General features: G+C 41.2%; 1 protein-coding gene across 1 annotated transcript in view; it reads right to left on the bottom strand.

Moving 5' to 3' along the window:
- Window positions 1–4,909, bottom strand: part of sh3pxd2b (SH3 and PX domains 2B) — a 34,995-nt gene extending 30,086 nt beyond the window's left edge. The window contains exons 1-2 of the mRNA XM_079171258.1: window positions 4,569–4,909; window positions 1,772–1,852 (exon numbers count right to left, since the gene is read on the bottom strand). Coding sequence (XP_079027384.1) covers window positions 1,772–1,852; window positions 4,569–4,640 — 153 coding nt within the window. The 5' untranslated portion in view covers window positions 4,641–4,909. The remainder of the gene's footprint in view (window positions 1–1,771; window positions 1,853–4,568) is intronic.
- Window positions 4,910–19,296: the final 14,387 nt, after the last annotated feature.

Genomic DNA, 19,296 nt, shown 5'->3' with positions numbered 1-19,296 from the left:
CACCAGCGGGGAATGCCCCTGCTGAAAATATCTCACATATGCTCATCTGGTTCAATGCCATTGATCCGACACTGTAGGTCTTTAGCAATGCAACTAGCAACTCTGTTTTACAACATAGAGGGATGTTTTAAAAGAGGCAACAGGAAAGTTTGTGCTTCCTAGCACATAAATATTAAAAAGTACGGTCAGCAATTTATTCAGAAATCTATTTCATCCGCTGCTAAGATTTTTGGCTTTGAAAACTCACTTACACTCACTTTTTGGAGAGGGAAGTATTTGAAGGATTCCCAATCTCCTCCTCTCGCTTAGCCATACCAACAAGGTCTATAAAAGCCTTCATCCTGAGCTAAAAACATCAAAGTTAAAGCAGGGCTACGGCCGCATGATCAAACTGAATTTATTGAATGACTGAAATTGTGAATCTTTCACCAAGTTTAATCACATTGTGTTGCAATTTTGAAAACATAAATAAATACTTTGAACTCTATATATGTAATTGACAATAGCTATGAAAGCCAAAGACAGATGTTCAACCATCCATGCAGCCTGAATTCCAGTCAAAAAGTCGAAGAATCTTAACTGGTCAAACAGTACTCAATCCAGAAAACCAACACAGACAGACACAGACACAAACACACACAGCCCTGAGATCTCCCCCACACATGTCTCCTATACCTTTAGATCAGCCATCTTTCTTGTCTCTTTTAGGAGAATGCAACTTCAATTATAAGGGATTCTACTTCATATTGGATTGCCACCGATAATAATAAAAAAGAGTGATGGGGTTCTTCAACTGTGTTTGACAATAGTTCAACAGGGCAGGGCACAGATTACTTGATACTCCTTTAAAATGTTATCAGTAAAGAGCAAATAGCAGCATTTTTAAGCCAACGTAGCTCATCAACAAACTGATTACACAACAAAAATGTTTATAGCTGCACATGGACTTTTACTTTGGCATGGCCTCAACAACAGAAAGGTGCAAGGATTAAAAAAAACAAAGTGTGCTATGAGCTGATTTATAAGTAAGACTGTTGAGAGCTTTTGAAGCCTTAAATCGAACTAATGATATTAGTATTGAAATAGTTTATATTCTTCCGGTTAACATGACACTTGCAGCCACGGAAAAAAAACACGGTGGAGCATTATAATTCTGGATTTCATTGCTCATACTTTGACCATCCTAATCAATTAAAAGGAATTTAATCCAATTAGGGTTGACAGTATGCTTCGCCTAAATTGACGATGTGCTCATTAATAGCAGTTGCCTTTCTGGGTTTCCTGGAGTCCATGCTGTCTAAGCTCAGACGTGGCCAGGGCCTCAGATCCAATACCTTTAGGAAGGCAAACCAGGATACTAATGAGATTCCCTCCTTGTGCAACACACACTGCCAGCGTGACGGTCGAGAATGATTCAGACATGTCTGTGGTCATCAGTGTGGTCGTCGCATTCATCACTGTCCCCTATTAACTTCCTTGGGACATTTTCCGACTCCTCGCGCACAATTTAATCACCAGTGTCATATGGGTGGAACAGGGAGAGTTTGGCCTCAAGCCCTACGTCTACAGGGGGACAGTGTTAAATGGAGAGAGTACTTCCAGTCACTTCCTGATCTGTGCTAGTCTTCACTGGTGGAAAAGTTAGAACTTGTCACTCTCCTTGCTCTCTGAAACATGCAACTGCACACACGACCACATTACACACGTGTAATAAGAAAATCTCAAACCAAGACACACTACCACACAGTTACACATGCAAACACGTACTCACCTGGAGGTCAAAGAACTTGCTGTAGCGTCTGTAAATGCTTTCTGTACTGCCATCGCTCCAGGACACTTTGATGATGTAAACCTGGAAAAATAAAAGACAAAGATATTTTTAAACTAAAAAAAAAAGCCATTAAAGTCAGATAATTTAAATCTCCTGAGGCATCACTCCTGACTCATGGTGCCAGTAATCAGCAGTGCTGTGCATCCTATAGGGTAGCGTGAGGAAAGGCAGAAAGCATGCTGTCATCATCCGTTCACATGAACGCAATAGGGATAATCCGATTATTTCATTTCCCAGTTCATTTGCGTCACTTCCTGCTGAAGAGGAAGTCATTATCCTGCATAGATGCAGCAGATTTGAAAATGCCGTCTAATCAAAATTGGTGCTCTTTGAGAAACATTGTTGTGGCAGCTATTGCCATAAAGACCAGAGGAGCAAAAGCAGCAATGGAGACAGACGTCAGTTCATGAGTTTGATGTGAAGACTTCAATATGAAAAAACATCATATTAAAAATGTCTGCAGACTGTCCCAACACATTAGAAAGAATACTGAGATAAATTGTTGTTAACTTTATAACACTTAGTTAAAAAAAAAAAGTACTTCTTGTAGCCAACATTAACATGTGCAACTGCAAATTCCATCAGCCACAAATTAACAACAGTAAAACAGCATAAAGCATCGAACCAAGAGCACCTAGCCTAATCATTGCAGTCTGCCGGCAACAGACACAGTTCTTTATTTTGTCCTCGAAAGAAAAAGAAGAGGGGAGAGGCAGGGAGGTGATTGGAAACTCCCCGGTGGCTGACTGTGTCTGGCTGAATGCTGTTGGCCCCGCTCCCAGACCTTCTCTGGCCTTGCTCCCTCTCTCAGGGCAGTAGAGTCAGATACGGCCATGGATGGACCAACTACAGGAGCTGTATAGACCAGCAGGGAGGCTGTCTTCATCAAATAAAAAGAGCTATAAGTCACTGTGTGTAAACGTTAACCAATGGAGGGCCATCTACACAATAACATAAACTAGTGACAATTTTCTTCGGGTGTTGTCTCTGGCCAACATCTATGTGCTTCATTCTCAACATTAAGGAGAGAACCATTATGCAAAAGAGGTTTCCTTTTCCATGCAAGTCTATAAAAATAATGAAGACAAATAAGCTCTTGAATCTGCAAGTACAACACCTACATTGCCAAATGAGGCAGAGGCCAGAGCTCTGAGGAAAACAGGGAAAGCTATAACTTTAGCTATAAATGCTTCTCTTTGAAACAATAATTCTGGCAATAAAAGTCTCCCATATCTGTAAGTCTCTTAGGAATGTGATTTTTCAGGTGTTTTCTTTTTCCCGTTCTGAATGATAGGTTCAACTCTGATAAGCAGAAGAGCTATACGCTGCTTTTTGTACAATGAACTGCACCTACGGGGTTCTGGAAGATTTAGGGTGTCCGGCCTGCATGTGTAGAGAGAGTACCAGAGGCACAGAACAACATGGGCCGCACCAGAGAGCGAACAGACAGGTGGAGAAGACACGGGACGTCGAGAACTCTGTGTCCTTGACCACTAACACTCACAGCGGTATAAGGTCTGTTGGTCCTTCAACCCGGGCATCATTTTCACACATATAGGAGTGCGAACCAACATATGCACACAGGAGCACACACACAGGCACACACCATGTACACGGAACTAACACGAACACATGCTAAGGCCTTGGCAGTGGCTCTCACTGCTGGCCCTCTGGATCATATGATGAGATATGTGTTACTTAAAAAACGAACCGTGTGCACTTTTCGCAGAATAATTCACCCACATGCATCCCCCAGAATGACGAATGCCCCGCTGTTCGAGAATTGCAGAAAAGCGAGCAATGGACCTTTGTCTTCTTGACATTCTTGTCTCCCACACAACTTTGCAGTACCAGTGGGGAGTGATTGTTGAAACAGGAGAAATATCCCCCCCCCCCCCCCCCCACACACACACACACAATAAAAACTGTACAATATACTGTACTAAAAAAACTGAAGTAATAAAACTACAAACGCCACATGACATATGGTTTGTTATGTCTCGGCCCTTCCCTTGCTCAAACATTGCCTTGTGTTCACTGTGATGACCTTAGAAGCTCTACTTCCTGGTCTCCAGTGCCTGTAGTTGTATGTTTTTTCTGAGTAAATTGGAGAGCCTGAGGCATGACAAAGCTGAAATGCTCAATTTGAACTCTGGGGGATTAGTCTGGATGTTTTGTGGACTGGACTGATTTGCCTATTAAAATGTTTCCTGATGGCACACACGGGGCAGCAGGCATACGAGAAGCACTAGGAATTACTTGTGTTGGACACACAGAGTCTGGTAGAATTAGTACAATACCTATATTCACTTATATGAATGTGATACTAAATTGCTGATAGTCACTTGAACGTATGCAGACTCAGACGGGGTCAAAGTCACATGAGCCACATCCATTTGGGCGCTCCTTGACATCATCCAAAACAACAGTACTGACTGTAATCCCTCCGAGTAACAGACAAAAGTTTGAGGTTACATCTCAAATCCCAAACAAAGAACCGATAATACAGGCGACAACGTGTTCTACAGTCAGACTCTATTGTAAGATAATGCTTTACTATAAAACCATGAAGAATCGTAACAGTCCACTTGTTCTGGCTGTGTAAACTGTAATTTGATACTCCCTTTGTTTTTACTTCACCCGACAGGAAAAGAGAGAAGAGTCACAAAATAACCTCGATCTGTTGCTCACTTTCAACAGCAGAGCGGTGCTGTTATGATAATAAAAGTCGGCTTACGTAATGTTTGTTCGGATTTCTCCGTTTCTGGACATCTTGCACAATTACTTCTAGCACTGTGCGCCGTGGCATGATGTCCTCTTCTTTACGCCTCCGTTAAACAGGAAAAAGACTGAATCCCCGGTTGGGTTTTTGCGAGCGATCAAACCCGGTTGAGAAAGTTTGCACGGAGACGCTTCTTTGTCATCCGCGCCGCTCAGACCCGTTTCCTCTGAATGCAACAAATGCTATTTCTCCGTAAATCTGACTACGTCAAATGTCCTGTCCTGCGTTCCGCCGTTTAGAAGCCAGAAGTTAACAGTCGAGTCGGTTCTTCGTTTCCCCTCGTCGTGCGCCTTGTCCCGTCCCGCTGACGGCTCCAACCAAACTCCCAGCCTATCCCAGCTCGCCCACTCCCACTCGAGCAACTGGGACGCTTCAGAATGCTCCATGGACCAACCCCTCAAGCGTCAGAGCAGACCACAGGCTGCAGGATCACTCAGCCGCCGGTTCACTCTATGCACTTAAAGCTGTCAACGTGACTGCTTGTATCAATGTCATTAATCCACAAAACACCCAGATTTGAAGAGTGAAATCAATATTTTATACTGAAGAAAAAATTATTATAACATTCTTTGAGGGCGCAGACAAACGCAGCATCCTTCCTTTAGGGCACTTGAGCAAGATACATTCTTTTTTTCTAAACTAATTAAATAAACTAAATTGACTTAGTTGTTTCAGTATACTCTAGCTATATGTGGCATCTGTTGCATTCTTTAAGAGCACAGCACCTTTTTTGTCAGGTGACACTTAACCTGCTGTAACCCAATTACCATGTCTGATGAACTTCATGGACACCAAATGTGTTCATTTGAATATTATGAACTAATCAACTAGTTATATCATTTCACACACCTGAACTCAAATGTTCAGTCACAACATCAGGTCACAGCGGACTGGTGGACAGTGTCAGCGCTGGTTCTGACCTGTGTTTTGGTATAATTTGGTTGGACAACGGTTGCAGCACTTCATTTGTGCCATAAATCGGGCCTTCATTTTCCCAGGACATTGTCCCAGGCGGCCGACAGATTTGCATGGTAAAAGCAAAGAAACATGTCTATTGCCACTTTAAACCTAACCTATAAAACTGACTTCACCAAGGTCTTCTCTCCTCATTTGCTAATAGTTATTTCACACTCTCCACAACCTGTGGTGTTCAGGTGTTATGGATGTCAGTATATACATAGGATCTTTTTTTTAGCCAATTCATAATTTCTATTTATTTAGATAAGTTGAGCTTCTCACAATCTTTCCAGGCACCCTCTGGACTGAAGTAGCTAACCCCTAGCATAGGCATACAAGTATACCTGGCTGGTTGGCCAATACAAAAGACAGCCCAGGTTAAAGTGTCTAATGCTGTTGTGTTGTTTGTTGCACACACTGTTGCTCAATATGAAAATGTCTAAAAGGAAATAACATGCAGGTACATTCCAAGTTTCATGATGATTGGACAAACGTCTGTTAACAGTATTTATGGCTTATTTTATAATTTGCACACGTGTACTTATAGTTGCACTATTGCTTGTGCATATGGACAGCGACATGATCTGCTTTTCAACCTAAATCCGTCAAATTTGCCGAGAGGTAATGGAGGAACTGTTGAGCTTGACTCACTGAGATTGCGACACATGATGTTTCTCTATCAGTCATGAGATGATTGAAGTTGGGATGGGTTAAACTGGAAGTGTGCTAATTTTGTTCCAGAAAAGTGCTTTGTAAGTAGAAAGTTGTCATTGTTTCCTCCCAATTAATATCTCAGAGTTATGTTGCAATTTATAGTTTTAGATTTAACTGTGGTTATTTTGCAAGTAAGTAAAAAACAACAACAACGTTGACACTTTTATATATACAGGTTTAAAATAAAGCGCTGATATGACCAAGGTTGAGATTTGACAGTTTTGTTGCTAAACAGCCCCATCTTTTGGTGTGTTGTACTCATTACAGTTAGACTGTATTTGTGGCAGTTTTCCCCAACTTGCCAAAACACAGGCCTTGCTATAGAATTATAGGTGATTGATAATGATGGGTGCATAACTGGGGAAATGCTAGGAGTCAGAATTGTCATAGCAAGTAACAAGTATTGAGAATATATAACTTTTTTTTTGTGACTCCCAATTTTAACTTATCACATCTTACATTTTACTTCCTACTGGGGTATTAGAAATAAAAAAAACAGTTTAATCAATTGCAGAAATGAACGTAATTCTTAATTGCATAATTCAAATTAACCTTTAACAAGATTATGTGAAAGGGGTGATATGAGTCCATGTTTGGGGATGGAAAAAAATGTCAAGGGAAGTTATAAGAATAAACATCGCATTCAGTGGAAATATGCTAATAATACAAAAAATGTAGAAAAGGAGATAGGGGTTCATCAGTCACACGGAAGTTCCCCGTCAAAGAATGATGTGGTTAAATTGCCGTCATTAGGGGAAAACTAAAGTAGTTCTCATAATGTGAGACGTTGGTTTTGAAATACTGTCATTAGTTAGATCATTGTTTTGTGTGGTTATATTCTGTAGAGAATAAAGAATTAAGACTGTTGAATAATAGGCCATATTTATAAGATAGTATATAAGATAAATAAATGCTTATTTTCCAGGCACAGAGGGTCACGGGGTCAAATGTTAAGGGTTTCAAAAGGTGAAACAGGTATCATGAAAGATGACAATCAGAGGCCATGTTAAGGGTTATTTGAAAGAGTAGCGGCCATATAAAAGATGAGAAAGAAGAGGTCATATGAAAGGTGAAGGGTCAGTGCCGTCACACATTTGCAGCTCCAGCTGTGAGGTGATGCCGGAGAAGCGTTCCTGCAGCGGGAACAGTTAGCCCAAGGCTGCTCCCTGAGCCACCGGGCCCATGTAACGGTAAGGACGGGTGTTGAAGATCTTCACACAGTGTGTAAGATAAGATAGACACAACAAATGTTTTGTAATGCCCTTTTATCTCCTGCCTGGACATGTTGAAACATTTTCAGTGGCGGGCCGTGGATTTTATACCTGGGCCTTCAGTGCTGTTCTCCACTTCTAATAACCTCATTATGACGTCACAGCTACGGGTTATTATTTGTTTCGTGTAAAAGCCGCATATTCACATAACACTGCAACATTTGACAAATGAAATAAAATGTGCAGATACATGAATACGAGCATGACGGGACGCTGTGTCAAAAACGGACAATATAGTCCAAATCAATGTAACACAATGACAAACTCACAAGAGCAGTCGCATATATTCATATGACAACAAAGCAACAAATCAATCCAGCAGACCTGCAGCGGATCCACGCATTCCACCACACGAGCCATTCAAATACTATTCATAAAAACGCCACGATAGACAAATGAACAGTAGAGGTAAACAAACGAAGTTCACTTACCAAATGCTGTCTATGCTGACAAAGAGTTTAATCCCAGTGCATCAGTTCCAGTAAGAAGTCCAACCGGATCCGCCGCCGGTCGCTTGTCCGTCTTCCGCGGCCGGTCGGTGGTCCGAATTGTTGAAGGAAAATTACATAAAAAAATGTTACATTTTTTTATGTAATTTTCCTTCAACAATTCCAGATTTCAATAACACTTTTGTAATAGAATGAGAATGGTGCTAAAGCCAAGCGTGACTCAATCCATCTCACGGATACAACCAAGAATATTTTGGACTCATTTAAAACTCAGTCAGGTTGTTCTTATTACTTCACCTTCACGGGGTAAAGAGTGAGAAATGAATTAAAAGAATATCCCATCCCAACAGGGATGTGTGAAATAGGAATCAATTCCTGATCAATAATTTGAAATTATAATAATAATTGCGCTTTTGGAGGTATTGGTCTTAATGTAAGTCATCAGTTGGGAAAGGTGTATGATGTTATCTATTAGTTACATGTTTTAGTCTATTCCCCATATTGTCTTGCAAAGTGTGAGCAATAAATCTCCACTTCTGTAGCACTCACATACACCAATCTTTCCAGTTATATACTGGGGAATATACAGGGTTTTTTCAATATATCATTCATAGCCTAATTTTATTCCTAAAAACATGGCGGAAATAGATTTTTTGATGGCTGTTCTGGATATACTTGCGACTTAGCACATATTAGATAAGATCATGCCTCATTTACATATACAAACCTACATTTTCAGAAAACTTATAATGTAAAACCAATTGTCTTAATGTTCTATAAGTAATCAATTGGGGAAGTTTCATAGCAACATCTATTAGTTGTTGTTTTGCCCCATTCCCCTGGGTTGTCTCCCCTATGAATTCCTGTTATTAAATTGTATACAATGTGTACAAATGTATATTACACCTGTGTCAATGAAAATGTTATGTCCACCCAAGAAATATAATGTAGATATAATATAATGTGGAGACAGCTGGCTTATAATTGCTCATTTATAATTTCAAATGGATCAATGTATGCTCAGGTGTTACTATCTCCCTCTCACCATTCTCTAGACAAAAACATGCAAGCTGCCAACTTAAAAACAAACAACCTAAAAGTAGACTAGCCAACAACACAACACCATCATTAAGAGCTACAAGCTCCTAATGATCACCGTCTCAGCATTAATGTGGGTATCATGGCGAGGTAATGCGTCTCTGTGATGTCTAATCATGTCTGTGTTTTACCCTGAGATGAAAGGAGCTGACAGTACATGTGTCCTGATAATGCAGTTCAATCAGGGGTAGAGGCAGGATGAGGACTAATGATGTTTACTCATCACTCCAGTGCCTTATCAACTCAGGATGCTCTCAAAATACACACACTCATGTATACACACAGGCACACATATACTGTACATTGCAAAAGCATGCATTGGCTCCTCTGCCAGGCTCCAGCCACACAAACACACAAACGCTGATGCACTGCTTTGTTCTGTAATGACGCCTTAGTGGGGGTCATTACTCATAAACAGCCTTTGATGGGGTTTCACATGCAGCTGGGTCCTGGTGTTAGAGGCAACCGAGAGTTCAATGGAGTCCCAGCCCCCCTCTCCAACACCTTGACTAATCCCACTAAATCACTCCTTCTTTTCATTCCCACCGAACGCCTCCGCCATAATAACCTATCACCACCTTTGCCCAAGCCATGGCCCCATACACTATAGATTACAGGAATTTACTTGCAGGGGTAACAATACAAGATTACATTGGCTTAATAAACTCTGCTTTTTTATGAGCATTTCTGCTGTAGCAAATATCAGAATAAATTCAGCATGTCATTTCTAGAGAACTGAGCTGATCTGCCGAGCGATTTTTAGCCATGCTAGCTACGTGGCACTATAGGGACGGCAACGTCAGTCAGTTCACCAATTTGATCCCGACTGAAATAATTCAACAGCTATTGAATGGATTGCCATGACATTTGGTACAGATATCCGTATTGCCCAGGGGATGACTCCAAATGACCTTGGTGAGTCCCTGGATTTTCATCTAGCTTTTATTATAATCTAAAATGGTCATTAATAATCTCCAGAAGTGTCTTTCCCTTGCTGCACTGCCTTTCAAGTACTGTATTGACATCTTGTCCCCGTTACCATTATTGAGAAATTTGACCCCATTATACTGATTCCTAGCAGGCTCTTTCCGACTCACTGGACCCGCCAGAGAGCCTGAGAATGGAGCATTGACAATACCATAGTCATCACACACCAGGTCCACTGCTTTATGTCGGCCATTATCTCTGTAAAAAGGAGTGACAGAGAAGATTGGAATTACACAGATATCATTTAAGGCCTGTTTCAATTAGTCATATTTCAAGGAAAGAAATTCTATGGATGCAGTTAGTACATTTCTGAAATAGTCTGCTCAGCACTCCATCCAGAGAAAGTTAGACTCATCATCCATATAACTTTGGTCTCTCTTGTGCCTTCAGTATGGACACCGATTTGGCTGTGAGGGAGATGACGTCAGCCCTTACCAAAGTTATGATACTTAATCCATTTTCTCTGTGATGTGGAGCTGTCGTCATGTCGACCACATAACCAGATTGATGTCAAGACATGTCAGAAGTCACATAGTGAACATTTTAACAGAATATGCGACACCAGAAATGTTGCATTATAAACTCATCTGCACTTGGAAGCTCTCGTGTTGCAGCTTGGGTAATCTTCTGAGGCTCAACAATCAGATCAGGATGAATCACCTGTTGGAGTTGGAAGCTCCACAGCCGTGCACATCGCATGCCCTCGCTCTGTTGTTGTGCTGACCAGCACACAGGACACTCCAGCGGCACGTACAAATAAGTAATATGTTGGTCCAACACATTTCTTCCCAAAATACACCATATTTATAGGTTGCTGCATTTCATTCCAGCATAAAAATTGCATCGCAAAATAAATTAAGTAACATCCTCTGAGTCACCTCACATTCTCTACATGTTGAGATAAGGCCAATTAGAGCAGAAAGACACTATTCAAAATCATTTATTGATGTCTCTTATATCAGTGAAACTGATACAGCCTCACACCTACTATAACACATTTTCCTGACAAGCTTTTAATCCCAAAAAAAACAAAACAGCAGTGGGTTTGTGTGACTTTCTGTGAACGAAGCAGTTCATTTCTCACCTAGATTTATAGCCTTTGTAATATATTCATGTTTGTGCTGGTAAGTGTTTGCAATCATGTGTGGCTGCGACACTATACCTGGCAAACAACATTGCCTCGTTTTGGCCCCTGAACACTTGTCCTTTAGGTATCGGCCTCGGCAGATGTATCGGTTAAGCTGGCAGAGGCCTCCAAGTCTGCTGCAGCTGATGTCACTTCTTGGTCTCATGGAAACTCTCTTACTTCCTGTCATCTTAACCTTCCTCCTTGGAGCCACCGCCTTAGGTCTCCCATCATTTGCTGTTGCGTAATTTCTCTTCACTTTGACGTCACTGTCAGCGTTCTTGTCAGGGCTTTGGAATCCTTCACCTTTCTTCTTTTCATGCTCTAAAGCATAATTTAACAGGACATTTTTAGGAGAGATGAGGTGAGAGTTATAGAGGGAGGATTAAAGATGAGCATTTGGCTTGAATCAACTTTCTGGGATTAAGGATTAGTTACATTTTCTGAGATTGATGTTTGGGATTACCTTCAATTTTAGGTTTTCTCACTGATAATGCCACATAAATACTCAAAATAGAGTATGCCAAACATTTATCACAGAGAATCTGAGATAAAGATCTATGGGGTAATGAGATGATGTTACTGTCTGTAGTCAAATTATCCATCTATACTGAACATTATAACCTTCATGAAGGTTGGACTTTTTGCCGGTGGCAAATTAGTGTTTGTCTATTACAGACATATTTATCTACCATACTTATCATTTATATTCATCACAAGTTAATTTACATAGTGAGAGTTTTTAGCTGGGTTGGAGTTAAGTGGATTCACTTTAGAGCTCAAAAATCAATCACAAGAAATTCATTACTATTCACAAAAAAACGTCCTCACATTTTTGATGATTGCTTTTAAATGCCATGAAAACCAGTAATATAATAAAGAAAGCTGAAAAACTAATTGTCTAGACTTCAACAACTGATGGATGTTCATGTAAAAACTTCAATGACTTCACAGATTATTTCTATGAAATGCGTTTGTCAGAGGTGGTTATTCAGAACATTTTCTTTCATTTTTAACACAGTCCCTTGGCTCACCGCCTTGGCACACTTGTTGAGAACTGTGTTACTTGTCCATAAAGACAGACAGAGCCATAGTTCAGTTATTCATACGAGTTTTCAAATGGACAGAATACTAATTATGCAGCACAGACATGAGTCTTTGATCTTCATTAACTCCATTAACCTCAGAGGCACAGAAAATGTTTCAATCACGCTGCCCTGGCACACGGACGAACACATGCTGGGCTCAGTGATTGAAAGAAGCTGCTTATCACTAGAAGGCCTGAATGACTGGGAGAAAAGTCGGGCAGGATATCTGGCTGTGGCATAGAAAAGCAATTTTCCCCAGCATGTGAACTAACATTTGAAAAGGACAACATTTTATGACAAAGATATAAGTGTGCCTGTTTCCTTAGCAATATCATCTTGAAGTAGGGTTTTACTGGTGCTTTGCTAAATGGTTGTTCGTGCATTGCTAGGTTGTTGCTACATTATGGGGCTGCTTGGGTGCTGTCTATTTTATCCCTGTTTGGGTTGGTTGTTAGGATGTCTAGATTTTGGTATATGGTGAATTTGATGTTGTGATTGTTTGGCAGGGTTTGGCTAAATGCTTGATAGGGTGTTTGCTGTGGTTGTTAGGACATTGCGAGGTACATCCACAGAGTTGAAACCATTTCTCTCGAACCAAAGTGCAGAAACCTTCAAACCTAACTTATTTCTCTATCTCCCTCTTTGGTCCTTTAATACATAAAAGATACATAATTCACAGTTCTGATTGGCTGGCGCGTGTCCAATAACTCCACTTGACACACAGATGTTTGGGTTCCTCTCATGGAACTGCAGAGTGGGAGTTGTGTCCATCGTGTGGCATGACTCATTCTGCAACAAGCTGGCTGTCTCATTTTCATGTCGCTCAACAGTTCCTCAGAGTCAGAGTGTGCCTTAAGCGTTGCATGTTTGATGCAATTATGTAATGTTGCATTAAGCATTCAATCATGCCCCAAATGTCTCATCCACTTGCGCCATCACACATTCAGTCTAGCGATAGGCCCGAGAACCCCCCAAGGTCTACGTCTGCAGGAGTTTACAGTCTCCTAATAGGGCTCCGTTCATGGTTATCTTCAGGGGCAGGCGGGTATTTATACAGCATTTATTGTTTCTGTAATAGGAATCTTATTAGTGAACACTGGAATGGCAAATTGCTGCGTGTGAATGTGTGTCTACACATGCATGTGTGTCCCTGTGCATGTGTCTCTGTGTTTGTGTTAGTGCACTTACTTTCCATAAATACTCCAGGCATACTGCCTATGTTATGATGCATGTTAAAACTTGTATAGGGTGCAACTTACAGCATGCTAGCAGAGCTGCAATAAGACAGACCCTCAACAGCATTCTCATCATCAGGTCAGACTTCCAAAATCTTCAGAATAAAGAGAAAAAAAGGGTTATTTATATATGCACATTTCACCCCAAGATTAAAACCTATTGACCTATTCTTGCACACTAACTCACTCCATACAGTAGTATATCTGTCTCAAATGTTGAGTTCCAAACAGAAGCAGATCAATTACACATTTTCTGATTGAATGTTCAGATTTTCTGTTGAGGGTAAATGGAATTACAAGTACAAGATTTAACGGAGACGTTGTAATGTGGTAGCCGGCGCAGTGGGTAGAAACACAAAGCAGGGACTGTTGGACAACCAGCCTGCTGTGGAAGCTGCAGTCCCTGGACCACGGGACGCTCCCCCACTGTCAATATTGGTTTTGGCCTTTCAAAAACACACCCATTTACTTGCTTGAAAAGGCTCACTTTATTGACTTTTTGTTGCACTGAAAGTTACAGAGAGTTAGTTATCGACCGCTGACAAAAAAGCTGCTGGAAGTAAGGCTTGAACAAATATCATCTGAAATGAGTTATGACCAACTGAGCAACAGCAGAGACAAATTTCATTTCAATCTCTTTTTTTCCATATCACAGCCTCATATGACATTATGAATTTGATTCAGTAAATACAATTTTTTTGACTCAATTTCTTAAAAATATATATATGAATGTACTTTTAGTTCAGTGGAAATTATTCACAAGAATGTACTGCAATAATGTGATGTTTATGATATTATCAGGGAAGTATACATTTTATTATAATGTTAAGCCCGGTGGGACACTTTATTACAGTTTCTCAAGCAACCCCGTCTCCTAGAAATTATGTTTGTGTAGTTCTTATTTGATTTTCCAAATACATTGGTGGGAAATGAAATTACTGCCTGGATTATGTTCGTATGCATGTAAGGCAGTTGACTACAATGTCAACTGCTATAAAGCTGCAATGAATACTTATATCATATTACCAATTGTTTGTGCCAGTCCAAAAATACAGAATGAGTTTTTCAAAATGTTTGTATTTTCACTTTAGGGTGCAGCAACTGCAGTAAACATGCAATGATGACTGGGACTCCTTTCATGGCACCCTTCCATATAAACTCATTAGTATGTGCAGTGTAGTCATCAGGCATAGGACTGTTGTGTCAAGTCTCACCGCTGTGTGCCCTCATGCTGTCAACTCCAGGCTTCCCCCCCTTAACAAGACAAAAAAGTAATTATTCTCCATGCATGAGCCTGACATCTATTATGAGATAATTAGCTTTAAAGCCTCACACAATGCGATGGAAGTCAATCAATGGTATAAATTTCAGCCCCTCCCAGTGGAGGAGTGCAAAGTAGGTACATGGATGAATGAAGTAAAGCATGCTGGGTGTAGGGTATAAGACCTGCTTTGTGCAGTATGTATGTGGTGAAAGCCGAAGATGGCAAATCAGATTTCTCCAAGGTTACGCGGATGCTAATCCAGTTCAGAGCTTGAGGGAAACTGTGTGAAGGCAATCCTTCTGCTTGGTGAAACTATGTGAGAGCCTGTCTAAACGTGTCTATGTTTTAGAGATGCTGCATGTTTACTTTTTCAGCTGGCAAAAAAAAACTCAAACTCAAACTCAAATTTCTTGTCATATGTTCAAGTGTATCTCACTCTACTGCTGTATTGTGGTGCGGATGAGGTCCCTGTATAATTGAAATGCTTATATTCTAATTCAGAGCCTGGTTACGCTCTCTGAATTACAATGTACTGAGTAGGGGAATGGGCTCAATAGTGGCTGGTGGAGTCTTGAGCCTTTTGCAGCCAGACAGCCTTTGATAATCAAATATCTGGGCAAAGGATTACACTGATGGACCATATGGCTTGGAATCTGAAAAGGAGAGAGGGAATTAGGGAGCGAGGAAGACCAATAGAAGACACAGAATAGAGGGAGAATAATGAGAGATGGAGTAATAGTGCTCAACTGAGAGTGAGCGAGCGAGTGAGTGAGTGAGCGAGTGAGTGAGTGAAGGAAGGGCTGAGGAAAAAGCCAGAATAAGAAAACAAAGATGAAGAAAGACAGCCAGCCAGCCAGACAAACAGAAGAGGAGAAACAAGCAGTGGAAGCTCCAGCGAGCCTTCCTGCATCCTAAACACGCTCCGCTCCGGCAGAGGAAAGGCTTGTGTTGACTCCTTGAGTACCCTTTGATAAACATGGCTACTTAAATAGAAACGCGCGCCACATTCTTCAAACTCCTGAGAGGATGGGACTGACATTTCACTCCGGCGGCTTCTCTGTCAGTTAGTTCTGGCATTTCAAGGAGAGGGTGTAGAGATGCCACAAGTGTTTCCTAGCAACAGTTCGCTGCAATACCCCCCCCCCCCCCCCCCCCGCCCCCTCACACACACACCGCCACCCCCTTAAACTCCCTCCTTCCCTGAGATACGAGTTGCAGCAATGCACCACTTGTCTCAGACCTGAAATACATTCTAATTCTCCTGACTCTCCCTCCCGCTCCCTCCTGTTCCCTTCAGCAAAGTGCCAGGCCTGCATCAAATGACATTCAGGCCCCTGTCATCTGTACGGGAAAAGCACACAGCGAGGCTTTCCACTGTGAAGGTTGAAGGCACTGCAACCGAGAACTGTTGGCAGACAGAATATCGAGAGAATGCAGCGATATTTCATCCCTTTACAAGCTGAGCGGTTTCTGGGTATGAGCCAGACTTTTACTCTTTCACTTCAGTTTTAAAGCGAGCCATTCTGCTGCTCAGGTGAAAGGAACATCTCACAAAAACAGGCCCGTGAAAAGACTCTGTGGTCCGTCGATGGATCGGAACTGCTCGGTGGATCTAAATTCAGCTTTCTCAGCCCAGTCACACCCTCTTGGCTCTGTCGATTTGTAAACATATTCGTGGGGTTTGGGGAGCAGGTGTTTAGCCAGCCTGAGCAGGCAAAGAGAGCGCCATAGGGCAGGGGATGAACTCTGCGACGCTGGTGGCAGCAGACAGGGGGCACCAAAGTCTGAATAATTTGTTCTACAAAAAGCATTTCCATGTCTGCCAAGGGAGGGCTTTAAAAGGGCGTTAGTGGATGGACTGAAGTCTGGTCACACGTCTCTATCTCCCTAAGTCTGCAGGGAGCAAAACAACAACATTTAGTGAGAGCATATCCTTAAAGATATACAAAATGTCAATCCATGTCCTTCATCTCTCTTGTGAATTCCCATGAACCTACAGTACAAGTTAAAAGCCGACCTGAGCAACTAGCAGAGAGACAACAACGAAGAATGTGACTGGAATCTTGAGGCCCGTCAGCCTCAAAGGCACGGGCTAGCATCAAACGAAATTAGACCAGTTGAAATGCTATTGCAGAGCACCGAGTCTGATATTATCCAATGGATTTTACACAGCTTGAGATCCACTACACTTAGCACTGTTCGCACGTACAAACACAGTAGGAACAGTAGAGAGGGAGAAGTTATGATTTAAAACTCAGACATGTCTATTTTTCTTCATCTATTATCCTATAATCATTTTTTATTTTTTGTCGCAAAAAAGGTAACTGCGGTGTATTTTATCTTTTGTGCTCAAACAACTGGCTTCACTTGACACTTTAACCTGTAACATTTCCGTCATGTTGCTTGATAACCTTCACTCAGAGAATTAATAAGAAACCCACGACACAAAATATACAGGGGTGAAGGAGAGAAAATATGACAAAGTAATACTAGTTCATTGGAGAGAGAGCGAAGGAGAGCTTAAATTTTCAGGACCAATGCCTTTGAACTGCAGGAGTGGACAGCGGTGAATGTGATAGGCCAAGACAATGAATGTCACGCATGTCACGGACCATCGTGTACGGATCAAAGCATGGTTTCATGACTGATGGATCAGTGCGTAGGAGAGTGAGAATATCAAACATAGCAGGGAGGGTGGCTAAATCACATCCTTCGCTTTGATGAGGAAGAAGGCAGAGGTAGGCAGCAGAGGATGAGGTGGAGCAGGGGAATAAATGAATTAACAGAGCGAAGCCACTTCTGAAAAAGAACATGGCAGTCTGCCTTGTCACCCTCACTCGTATCTGATCCCAGCTAGCGGGCAAAGAAAGGGAAAGGATGGCCTTTTTTCGTACTGCCGCTTTCTTAGAATAAAGCGCTTGATTTAGGTTCACTCCTTTCATGGAACCTTTATAAGCTGAAGATTCGAACTTAACCTTCCAGGTACATGGACCAGGAGTGCAGAATGATGTCATGGATTTATCTGTAGAAGGTGAAATGAGACCAAGGTTTTCTGCTCGTCATGAAGCTCATCCCAAGTGTTAAATATGTCAAAGCGCAGACAAAGCAGGATCGATTAGCCTGCAGTGTGAGGTTGCATTGATGAGTGAACCACAAAGATGCCCCCTCCCCCCCCTTTCACATCAGAGACCGTTGTTGCACGCTCATATGGGAGAAACAGACCTCTGCAAGTCAGGACAATACATTAGAAGTAAGTTTAAAAAGTCTCTCTGTTCTATCTAAATCCTGCTCACATCCAAGCAACATCTCATTTAAAGTATGTTCATTAAGAAGTACCTAATTACACCCACATTATCTATAATTACTGTGTTTTTACATCACGCTTCCAAGATAAAACTCCTTCAATGCCGCTTCAATGTATAATTAGCCTTCGTAAGAACCTAGTACACACATAATGAGAAAGAAATTGATACTAATACACCTGTCTACCAAGAAGAGAAAAAAGTAGTCTCCACAAAGACACAAAATAAACCTTTTCACAGGGATGATTATTGTTTAACAGAATACTAATTTGATCCCCTGCTGGGATAATACTCTGCTGAATAGAGAGGTGTACAGCCAAAGAAAGAAGTCGCCCAGATATTTGAATTTTATAGACAATCAAGGCTGGACACTGTCTTGGGGCCTCAAAACTTTGAGGGGGCTTCCAAAGAATGTCTGATTTGACTCCACAGTATTAACTGCTGCAGCTAAATAGCCTTCGTAAGGTCTTTGCTACCTGCCAACCTCCCTAAAAGGGCCCCGTTTCACTTTGGTCCACCTGCCCACTGTGACCTTCTGTTTCATTTAAAGCAGAAATTACAATCCTGACATGCAAAATGAGGAGTTGTCCTTCCAGTGTACGTGGAAGAAGTGAAGACAAGAAAAACAGGACAGTGCTGAGGGTGTAGCAGCAACTGATTCTAAGTTTGCAGTTTTTTTTACTTTAACTATGAGACATTTACAATTGGGCGCTAGCTTGCTAGTAATCTAATAATAACATTAACAGTTTGCTAATTTAACTAGAATGCAATCTGACACAGATAAATAAGATGTATTAGGCTTTGCCTACACAGGCAATACTTTTGACATTTTCATTGGATTTGTTGATAATAGGAAACATACAGAGACACGGAGGCACACAGAGTATCTCCAGCTATATATTAAGCCACGCAGCATAAGTGAATTGAATAATATGTCTGAGAAACCAGCTTGTGCTGTCAAACCTATTTATCTATTGTTTTTTTTAAATGGAGGGAGATTAAATCATTAAACTCACTTATTCATTTTAGTTATAAATAGCTATATAAATGAAAAATCTTGAGCTGTGTTCATGTTATATAATTTATACGACTCAGGGCTTTACCTTTCTGTTGAAAGTTTAGAAGTTTCTATTCAGAGCCTGATCACCTGTATACGACTTGACTGGGCAGTGGGCCATATTCCTCATCTCAG

Source organism: Pholis gunnellus (assembly GCF_910591455.1).
Source record: "Pholis gunnellus genome assembly, chromosome: 13".
NCBI classification, from domain to species: domain Eukaryota; kingdom Metazoa; phylum Chordata; class Actinopteri; order Perciformes; family Pholidae; genus Pholis; species Pholis gunnellus.
The sequence above is the reverse complement of the archived record's forward strand: the minus strand, read 5'-3'. Positions and strand labels throughout refer to the sequence as shown.